The sequence below is a fragment of the Meleagris gallopavo genome, chromosome 8, assembly GCF_000146605.3.
Source record: "Meleagris gallopavo isolate NT-WF06-2002-E0010 breed Aviagen turkey brand Nicholas breeding stock chromosome 8, Turkey_5.1, whole genome shotgun sequence".
Classification (NCBI taxonomy): Eukaryota; Metazoa; Chordata; class Aves; order Galliformes; family Phasianidae; genus Meleagris; species Meleagris gallopavo.
In genome coordinates this window covers 10,103,911-10,114,801 of record NC_015018.2, presented here as the reverse complement: position 1 = coordinate 10,114,801, position 10,891 = coordinate 10,103,911, and the positions used below count along the sequence as shown (strand labels likewise).

The 10,891-nt window shown below is 37.6% G+C and overlaps 1 protein-coding gene across 1 annotated transcript in view; it reads left to right on the top strand.

Annotated features, from left to right (window-relative positions):
- Positions 1–10,053, top strand: part of DNA2 (DNA replication helicase/nuclease 2) — a gene marked incomplete at its 5' end in the record, with an annotated part of 11,966 nt that extends 1,913 nt beyond the window's left edge. The window contains 15 exons of the mRNA XM_019617937.2: positions 42–159; positions 474–639; positions 1,425–1,619; positions 2,439–2,669; positions 3,061–3,177; positions 3,269–3,378; positions 4,727–4,836; positions 5,848–6,072; positions 6,579–6,772; positions 6,871–6,960; positions 7,060–7,252; positions 7,724–7,813; positions 8,677–8,859; positions 9,001–9,147; positions 9,779–10,053. Coding sequence (XP_019473482.1) covers positions 42–159; positions 474–639; positions 1,425–1,619; positions 2,439–2,669; positions 3,061–3,177; positions 3,269–3,378; positions 4,727–4,836; positions 5,848–6,072; positions 6,579–6,772; positions 6,871–6,960; positions 7,060–7,252; positions 7,724–7,813; positions 8,677–8,859; positions 9,001–9,147; positions 9,779–9,835 — 2,226 coding nt within the window. The remainder of the gene's footprint in view (positions 1–41; positions 160–473; positions 640–1,424; positions 1,620–2,438; positions 2,670–3,060; positions 3,178–3,268; positions 3,379–4,726; positions 4,837–5,847; positions 6,073–6,578; positions 6,773–6,870; positions 6,961–7,059; positions 7,253–7,723; positions 7,814–8,676; positions 8,860–9,000; positions 9,148–9,778) is intronic.
- Positions 10,054–10,891: the final 838 nt, after the last annotated feature.

Sequence of the window (10,891 nt, the reverse complement as noted above, 5' to 3'; positions counted from 1 at the left end):
ATATATATATACTCAGTATGTTTTATATAAAATGTTTGCAGGTTATCCTGTATACGTTGTTGAATTTAGAAAGGAGAATGGATCCTGAAGCTGGATTTCTTCTTTATCTTAAAACTGGTACTATGTATCCTGTTACTGGAACTCGCATGGATAGAAGAGGTGACGTTCTCCCCCTGCCCTTGAAACCTACTTAATTAGTTTAATTACAATGAAGCATTTCAGTAATAGTTGAGCTAGTAGGATTTTCTCTCATGGACCAAGTTATACTTGGCTGTATTATTTGTCATAATTTTATTTATTCTATTAAGTTGATGTTCAAAACGTAAATATGCTTTATTAATACTACATTAGGACTTTGCTACATGAGTATCTACTTCTTAGCTGATTTAAGTGTGATGCCTGTTTTCTTTTGGACTAAGAATGATTAAAAGCTACACTTAAAATATCAGCTTACTTTGTTCTTTTCTTGACAGAATTAATAAAGCTAAGAAACCAGGTGGCCTTCTACTTAATGCACAGTACGCAGAAATCTGCTGTGGGAAGACAGCAGTCACAGCTTGCTGCTTTGCCTCCTGTTATTGATGACAGTCAAGCCTGTAAATACTGTTCCCAAATACACAATTGCTTTCTCTATAGCAGGTAAGAAAAAATCCCAGCACCCCAGTTTGATTCTTGTTTTTTAAATAAGAATAATTTCAGCCTTTGATACTATTATTCAACTTTTGTGATTTGATGGCTTATTATTCCTTTATGACAACTTTTGCACTCCAAAACAATGTTCCATAAACTCCAGCATAACTCTTACATTCTCTTTGATCTGACCATTTGTTTTTTCAGGTTGCACAAATGAAATTTTGAGGGAACTGGCTTTGTGCACAAGTGTAATATGTTTTAGTAATTGCTTCGTAAGTCATTATAACATTCAGCTATGGTGGCATTACATTATTCCTAATTTACCAGCTATTTCAACAACTTTTGAGCTAACTTTTTTCACTTTGTTTGCATTTTTATATGCATGATTATGTATAAATGTCTATTGATGCTTAGTTCCAAGGTGAATTGACCTGAAAGCTGCTTTTTTATTAACTGTTAAATTCCATTTGCTTAAGTTAGTACCACCACGGTATTCATATCTTACTAAAAAAGAAATTGAAGATGAAGTGCTTAAATGTTTGCAGAACTATTCTTGGGATGTTTTCAATTGGTCTTCTACTTATTTTCCCTAATTCAAAATCATACAGATGATGTGAAGCTATTAAATGAGATTGTAGGAGCAAAGGACATGTAATCAACTTTATTTCAGTGATGATAAGTGCTATAGTTTTCAGTGTTTCAGTATAAGCTTAAGTTGGTCTCATGTACAGACTGACTTGCAGGAAATGTGGTGGAAGTTGATTCTTTCCTGTGCTTGGTTCTACTCCTAGAGCTGTAGAAGAAAGGATGGCCGGTGTTTCTTTTCCTCCTGCTATGATACCCATTATTGAAAAAGAGACACAGCACCTGAAACCTTCCCATTTAGAGTATTTCAGTCTGTGGTACCTGATGTTAACCTTGGAGATGCAAAGTAGAGACAGTAAAAAGGGGTATAAAAATATATGGATGATACCTTCTTTGGAAAGGTAAGATGAGTTTCTAACCTGGTACAAATGAGCGCTTGGAAGTGAGACATTGTCAACTTGTAGTTTTCCCCACAAGGGAACTTAGATGTTTTCTACTACTTGTAGATGTACTTCTTGTAAGGTAGAGTTTGAGATGTGAGCTAATGAAATCATTAGCTTGCTACACTTATAGGTTATATATTTTCGATATATGTTTTTCTGTTGTTGCTATTGAGACATGCACAGGAAACAGTAAGTTAATTGCAGTCTCAGCCTTTGGAAGTAGCAATTGTATCATTTTGTTTCAGTTCCTGAGGGCTGACACTGGATACTGGCTGTGAGTCCAGCTCACTGCACTGATTTTCTGAGAGTTTTATTGACAAATAATGATGTATTTTGGGCTCTGCTCCTATGCTTGCCTGAGAACGTGGATAAACACTAAGGGCTCTTGCTGGCTCAAGTACTTTCTATCTTACATCCCTGGACGTAGTAGCTATGCAAAAAATAACGGGTGGCTTGTGGGCCCATTTAAATGAGTTTGTTTATGTGTTGCTTAAGTGAAACAAGCAATTTATTAAGCAACTATAAAACATTTTAGTGAAGTGCATCCATATGTTTCAGTGCTCAGTTTTTAACAAAGTTATCTGTAACTTTATTTTAGTTATCAGTCTTTTCTTGAAGCAAGTATAAGGTGTTTATATATATTTACAATTCTTTTCTGGTCATAGTGGCTATTGAAAACTGACTACATTTTTTGTTTCTCGCTTACATATATAAAATATGTGTCTTACTGAGGGGATCTTATATTGAAAAATTAATTTTTCTGTAATATCTTCACAGAGAGAAGGCTGGAGACTGTGTTGGAAACATGATCAGAATTGATCAAGTTCAGGAAGTTTCCGAAGGACAATATCTGCATTCTTTCCAACGTAAAAATGGTGTTGTACCTGGAGCAAACCTATTGGTTGGTGACAGAGTTGTTGTGAGTGGAGAAGAAAATGGTTTGCTTGGCTTGGCTACTGGCTACGTCAGAGAAATCAGTGCAACAAAAATCTCCTGTTTGTTGGGCAGGTAATAGAACAAAAGGAAAAACATCTGCTTGACAGCACTGTAATATGGGCTTCAAGAAAGGCACTCCCAGGCCTCAAAAAAGCTCTAAAATGGTCTGACTCTTCTTGCTTGGCTTGGGGAGGTATATTCTAAAAATCCTACATCCTGACTGAAGGTGGCAGATCAGTGTCCCTGTGCCTAGGTATTTGCCTATGTTGACTGATTAAAAAACATATCTGCAAACTGTATCTCCAACGTAAGTTTCTATGGATATTCTTGTTGTTTTTGTTACCAGTAACTTTAATAATTCAGACTACACTGCCTTGAAATGTGCCCTTACTAATGAGACTTTCATCATCAACCTACTGCTTGTAAGCAGAATTAATTTGTGCATGTTATTGTCATCCTTCAGGAATTTATCAAAGCTCCCCGAGAGTACCACTTTTAGGTTGGATCATGAAGAAGGAGACTGTGGTATAGGAGTCCCCTTTGAAAACCTCTCTAAACTAATGAAAGATTCCCCAGTCAGGTATGAAGAATCACATTAATTTCACACTTTGAGTATTTCTAGGTATTTTCCCAATGAGAAACTTGTGATTCTTTTATTTTTGCATCCGCAGTGAAAAGCTCCGTAACTTGATCATTGACTTCCACAAACCTCGTTTTATTCAGCATTTGAGCTCAGTCCTTCCTCCAGAAGCAAAGGAAGCTGTTGCAAGTATTTTAAAGGGTATCAAGTCTTTGTTTTTTTCCTCCTGAACTCTTATGTTTAATGGCATATTTCTACTGCCTTTAAATTTTTTGTTCTATTACACTTAATACAGGCTCTCTTTTTCTACATCAGGATCTAGTAGCAGTTTTATTTAAAATAACCTGTGGTATTACATGTCTTTCTGTGATATTTCATAGAATCATAGAATCACAAGGTTGGAAATGACCTATAAGATCATCTAGTCGAACCATCTTTTCATTACCACTGCTACTACAAGCTACTAAACCATTTCTTTCATTACATTACATTGCATTACATGTCTTTCTGTGATCAGTCGAGCTACTTGGAAGATGTGACCACATGTCTGCTTAGAACTTTGTTTTATTTTTAAAAGTTCCTGTAGCTTGCAGTTTTAGTATTCTCTAATTGTTACAAAATTGAGAACAAGGAAGACTTGGGATAGAGGAAGTGGACTTTGAGGGAGTGGAAGGAAGGAGATGGGCTTTGATGTAAACATTCATTTCTGTGGGCACTTTTATTGACTTGTTGACTACTCTGTAATATATGAAGCTTTGTGGCACTCCTTTGTTTTTAACAGAGGATGTATGTGATAGTGTCATAGTCAGTGAAAATACTCATTACTGCTGACAGAGATGTCTTTGGAAACTTAACTCAATTGTCTAAAAACAAATAATTTCTTATAAAAACTTTCTGAAAACTAAAAGATGCATCTTGTTGCTCTGAGGTCTGTTTCAAATAACAATTTTGCCCAGCCTTCTAGCAAACCACTGAAAGGGAAGGAAATGAGAGGAAGGTGTATGTGCTAGAACTGAAGAATGATGGATTAACAAATATTGGAAGACAGGGAGTAACAGTTCCTTCCCATACTTGCAAACAAAACCTGGCTTTCAGTAAGACACCAATAATTCGACATGTTCCTTGATTATTTATTTATTTGTTTGTTTGTTTTTGCTTGAGCTTTGCCTAATCCAAATAACCAGACTATACTGCTCACCTGCATCAGACTGGGGAAACACAGCTCTGGTTTCTTGTGGTGGTTTTTTTTTTCTTTCTAAGCAAGATGATGCTACCTGTGCAATTCATTTTGCATGTTTGAATATGAAAATGGGTATGATAAAAAGAAAAATGGAAAATAAAATAGCAACAAGATATCATATGGTGGTCCTTTAGGATATCAGAAACAATAAGCTGCAAAAGATCACAAAACATCTTCAATGATTTGTTTCTGAGATAGCAGTACAGACCCTGTACTACTTGTCTGCATATTGCAAAGTTGAACGTTATTACTCTAGCAAGTATAATTATGAGGTGTAGACATTTTACTGTTATTTTTTCTTCTTTAAAGGTCTGAATAAGCCTCAGAAACAGGCAATGAAACAAGTGTTGCTTTCAAAAGACTACACTCTTATTGTAGGTATGCCTGGAACAGGAAAAACAACTACAATATGCGCTCTGGTAAGATCCTGTGCTTTGATTTTGAAAAGATTTGTAAGATTTGGAGAGCATTAAACACGTTTTACGCTTTTCTCAAGTAATTGCCTTAACTTAATGTACTGCTATTTGTGTAATTTCAAAGAAGGAAACCTTTTGTTTTAATTTAAGAGCTTTTATTTGGTAGAACTGAAAATTTGCTCTGTGGAATAGGATTGTCTTTTGCTTCTGTGGGAATAAGTGAGAGAGAAGAAATTGAAGTAATACTTAATCACTTTGTGACATTTTAATGATAAAATTTTTGTCCCTGAATGCCAACAAGACCTCAAGTCTTGAATTGCAGCTCAAAAAAAGGATTCCTTGGGGAAGTCTACCATTCGCCCAGTGGGAGCTGTATAAACCCAAAGTGCTGAAGCTGTGTGGTCCAGTCACCGACTCTTCCAGCTACTGGTTTTCTCTCCCCAGAAATGGGCTGCAGGAACTTACTGGGTTCAGGCCGTGGGCTGAGCTGTTCCTGAAGGAAGTGACATTTCACATCCAGTTGTTATCTTTTCTGAATGGGTGTTTTGTCTTCTGCCTTCTATCATTCCCTGCATGAGAACTGGTGGGGCAAGAGGAAGATGAAGAGTGAGCAAGCTGCTGCTGTTACCGGATCAGTTCGTTCTGCTGAATTTGATGTTAAGTTGTCATGGAGAAAATTATTTCCAGAATTGGTCTGCAAGGCTTCTGCATACAGTATTGATATTCTTTGGTGCACTGCCTTTTTAATGTAGTTCGCAAGCGTGTGTAGATGTTCTTCTCTTACTCTTCTGTAATTCGTGTAGTAAGCCTGCTGTTTAGGAGATGCATCAGATCTATTGCTCGTATTCCCTTGACAATAGCTCAATAGCTGATTTGGCTGGAAAGAATTACATTAATGAAGTCATACTTGCTGTTGGCTCCATCTGAAACTTAGTGTTCCACCCCAGCCTTGGTCACACTAAGTCTGTCTGTGAACTAAAAGCATTTTCTTTTTTTCTCTTCTCCATTCACTAGGTGAGAATTCTCTCTGCTTGTGGCTTCAGTGTACTTCTGACTAGTTTTACACACACTGCTGTGGACAATATCCTACTGAAGCTAGCCAAATTCAAAGTAGGCTTCTTGCGTTTGGGAAGAGCTCAGAAGGTTCATCCAGATATACGGAAATTTACAGAAGAAGAAATTTGCAGATCCAAATCAATTAAATCTGTAATGGATTTGGAAGAGCTCTACAGCAGTCAGGTGAGAGAAGTGTTTCTGCAAGGCCTGCAATGGATATTATGTTAGTATTCTGGTTGTTCAGATGCTGTAGAGCCAGGAACCCATCTCAAGAGTGTGTTACTGGCAGGAGAAATCTGTGCTGAAACATGCTCAATTCCTGCATCATTGCAATTTCATTACAGCCAAGAATGACTAATTCTAGCAGTCTAAAAGCTGAAAAGCATTTTTTATGTTTACACAAAATAACTAATAATTACATTTAATAATTCCCAAAGAGTTGGAGAAACAGGTGGTGACAACTTCAAAGTAAATTAATTGAGAGAGTGAAATTTCAAGATTGCAAGACTTTAAGAACACAAGGTTAATATGTGTGCAGTGTGAATGACACTGATTTCAAGGGCTAAAATGTATTGGTTTTATCTTTAGTTAATTGAAATGATTTTTTTATTTTTTTTATTTTTTTTAATCTGAAAAATGTTCTGTGGAGGGATTGAAGCTTTCTCTAATTAGTGTGTCTCGATTTTCAGCCAGTGGTAGCAACAGCCTGCATGGGCATAAATCACCCCATCTTTGTTCAGAAGCAGTTTGATTTCTGTATAGTTGATGAAGCTTCCCAGATAAGCCAGCCCATCTGTCTGGGCCCACTGTTCTGCTCCAAACGGTTTGTGCTGGTTGGGGACCATCAGCAGCTGCCTCCACTTGTACAGAATTCAGAAGCAAGGTGAGATTTGCTGGACGAATACCAGTAATATGAATTCTGGGAGGGCTTTTGCAGTATGTTGTCTGACATGCTTTTGTGAATTGTTTATTTTGTACTAGAGATCTTGGTATGAGTGAAAGTTTATTTAAAAGGCTGGAGCAAAACCAAAATGCTGTTGTCCAGTTGACTGTGCAATACAGAATGAACAGGTATGTTAAACTTATTTGTTACAGCAGTTCCTTTATTTTTTTTAAATGTGGGATTGAAATCGCAAGATTTGACACCACTCCTTTCTTCCTCATCCTTAGTAAAATTATGTCACTGAGTAACAAGCTAGTGTATGATGGCAAACTGGAATGTGGATCAGAGAAGGTGTCAAATGCCACTGCTAATTTGCCAAATCTAAAAATGCTGAAACTGGAGCTTGCAGATGCTTCAAAAACATGGTTGAAAGAAGTACTTGAGCCAGACAAACCTGTATGTTTTCTGAACACTGAGAAGGTAAAGTTCATTTATTTCTCTTCCATTTAAATTTTTTATATGCTAGAAAATTCACCTCAAATGTAAAAGTCCGTCTTCAATAAGATTCATGTATTACAGCAGTCAAGCAAAATGAAAAGAACCCTCACCACAAAAAGTCTATTTTTATTATATGCATTGTATAAATGTGAAATCAGATGATTGAGCCTTGACAGTTTCTTGAGGTGACTTGCTCTTACTAGAAACTTGGAGTTATGAAATGGTTATTACTGGAAACAAGTTTTGTCAAATTGTTTCAACATGTTCTGTAAATGCTCTATTCTGAGGTTAATTTCTGATATGGATATACTCTGTAGAATTTAGCATTTACCCCTACCTTAAAAAAAAAAAAAAAAAAGTAGTAGTATAAACACTGTATGATAGAGTGAGTTAAGGATCAGAATACAGTGCACCTTAAGAGATGATCATTATTTTCCATTTATATTTTTAAAGGTCCCAGCACCAGAACACACAGAAAAAGGTGGTGTATGTAATGTGACAGAAGCCAAACTAGTGTTCTTCCTTACGACTTTATTCATTAAGGTATCTTTTACTTGAACGTTGCTCAAGAGGGACAATTCTGTAATTAATCTTATATTGCTGTAGAAATTCTGACTATGTGTATGGGGTTATTCTCGGAGGGATAACTGTGAGAGTAAATTCATGGTTGGCTATGTGTTGCTACAGTGAAGTGCCTGAAGTCTGCATTCAGTTCCTGTCTCATGCCTGGTTGGAGTTTGGGGTGAAATAAAACTGGGTGCTAAATTCTTTAAGAGATGAGGATGGGCTTTCTTGCGAGGGGGAGGGGAAGGGATTTGCCTTTCTCCCTTATTTCATAGAATCACGGAGTTGCACAGGTTGGAAAAGACCTTAAAAGATCATGAAGTCCAACTGCAACCTAACCATACGACCCTAACTCTAACAACCCACTGCTAAATCATGTCCCTGAGTGCCACATCCAGGGATGGTGACTCAACCACCTCCTTGGGGAACCTATTCCAGTGCTTAACAACCCCTTCTCTAAAGAAGTTTTTCCTGATATCCAACCTAAACCTCCCCTAGAGCAACTTGAGACCATAATCTAGTCAACTTGAGGAGTGCTACAGACTAATGAGTAGTTCTGTGTGTTTACTTCCCAGTCTGAAGGAGAAAGAAAAATGAGGATTTTGAGAATACTTGTCTATGCTAGGTTAAGACAAAGCTTGGGATCTTGCAGTAATTAATATTTTCCTTGGTTTATACCAATCTCATTTAGAGTTCCATTGATTTCTTAGTGCAAAGATGATAGCTTGCAGCACTATTAAAAAAAAAAAATAATCCTACAGGCTTCTTCAACTGGGAGAGAAAAAAAAAAAAAGAAAAACAAGGTAACTACAGTGACTATTTTCTGTTTTTGCTTCACTTAGGCTGGCTGTAAGCCTTCAGACATTGGTATTATATCGCCATACAGACATCAGTTGAAAGTAATCACTGATTTGATGGCAAGACTGAAGGAGAGCAGAGTGGAAGTCAACACTATAGACAAGTACCAAGGAAGAGACAAAAGTATCATAATTGTATCTTTTGTTAGGAACAGTAACGACGAAAATGTGAGTTGTTCATCCTAACCTGACTTTCATTCCAGTTTAAAAACTATTCTGAGCCTTGAATTTAGATACATTTTGAAAATTATCTACATCCAGTTCTGCAACTTACATATGAAAAATAAAAGCAGATTGTTTATTTATCAGCTTGGTGCCCTCCTGAAGGATTGGAGACGACTTAATGTTGCTATCACAAGAGCCAAGCACAAACTCATCATGGTCGGCTGCGTTCCGTCACTCCGCCGCTACCCTCCTCTGGAGAAGCTGCTCTGCCATCTGCAGTCTGAGGCAATGATATCCTTTTTCAGCACTGTTTTGTGAAACGGGAAAGGTGAGGCTCCTTTGGATAGGAGGTAAGAATGGGAAGACCTTTGATCATTTAGATTATATTTGTAATGCTGATGGTCAGCACGGTATAATATGTGCCAGAAGTAGGTTTTGATGACAAGGCAGATCTAGGACTTCCATTCTGTCTTGAAAAGTAGAAATAAAACTCCATGGTGACCTGTAAATCAACTTTTGATATTGCTTTTTATTTTAAATTTGATGACTAAATTTTTTATGCTTTTGCTTTCTGCATTTTCTTTTTCCTGATCATCTTAATTTTGGGGCATCTTCACGTCACTGTGATTATTCTTTTTGGAAGAGCCATTTATTTAAATACCTATTGAGATAATGCTTCAGGATTAAGGTTTCTAGATTGGAAAATTGTATAACTTATGACCTGTTCATCTTTTTTCTTCATTCTCTCTGGCACTGTATCAAGTTTGTTCTTGTTTCAGCTCCTTACATCTCCTATTTAAATAGGAAAGCTAGATGTTTTCTTTACAGATGACATCAGTACATACTCGTACACACTTCTTATTTTGTTTCTGAAAGCAGCACATCACTGAAATGCTTAAGAGCTACTTCCTTAACTTCCTACATCTTCAATCTTCCAGCAGGGGCTCATGAAGGCATCCACAAATGTAACATTTTATGATTGTGAAGACTGAGTGTTTTAGAAGACATTTCTTATATATTTTCTTCTGGTGCTGCTGAATGTAAATTATTGCTTAGTGGAATGTGAGTGCTGACATGCACAGTTCAATCTGAATGAAGCCAAAACTGAAATTACTTTCAGTGATTTTAAATGTTTCTTTCAGTAAAAGTAACGACACGCATTTCTTTAATAAACTGATTGTTGAGTTGGTCCTTTTAGTACCAGGGGATGTGTAACAAACCAGGAATGTGAAGTATTTCATTCCTTCCGGTACTTTTTAGCTGTTTCTATGCTCGTTTTTTATCTTGGTAAGCACTTTTCTGCTTATATGAATGGGGGATAAGTTTGAGAAGGAGGGCTGGGCAGAGCTCAGTGCTGTACTGAGTCACAGTTTGATTTTACACATCAAAATGTAGGTCACATCCACTAATCCCATTTATTAACATTCCTAATTAAAATGCTGTGTTGCGTGGTTTGGGGGAAAAAAGCCTCATGATCTTTGATTTTTGTTTTTAAGTACAGAACGTTTTAATATTTATAGACACAACGTAATGAATCTCTCAGCTGAAGCTCCCTTGCTCATTTGTGTAATCCCTTGGTTTTTCCATGCATGTGGGACAAGGATGATACTGATGCACTGACCTCCCTTTTCTGAGGAGCTCGAGGGGAAGAAAGGAACTGGAACGGCTCTCCCGAGCTGCAGCTCTGCCTGGGGCTGGCAGTTGTTTCAATCCAATAAACGAGGAACGAAGTGATTCACGTTCCTTAGACCTGTGCCACTTTTGAAACAGAGCTTTCTCAGACAGGCGCCGTCCGTGATGCCAGCTTTTGAGCATCGCCTCAGTGCTCTGCTCTTTCTTGGGCTAATTCTAAAAGTAAAAACGAGCATAACCAGAACCAGCATATTTCCGTGCTGAAATGACCGCTCCTTCCTTCCCCCAGGAGCAGGCTCACTCGCTGCCAGACCCGGGGCTCGCTAACACCCCACTCAGGGCCATAGTATCGCGATAACTGCGAGCTGCAGTGGGGGCGGTCTTCCCTCCGCAGGGGGCGCCC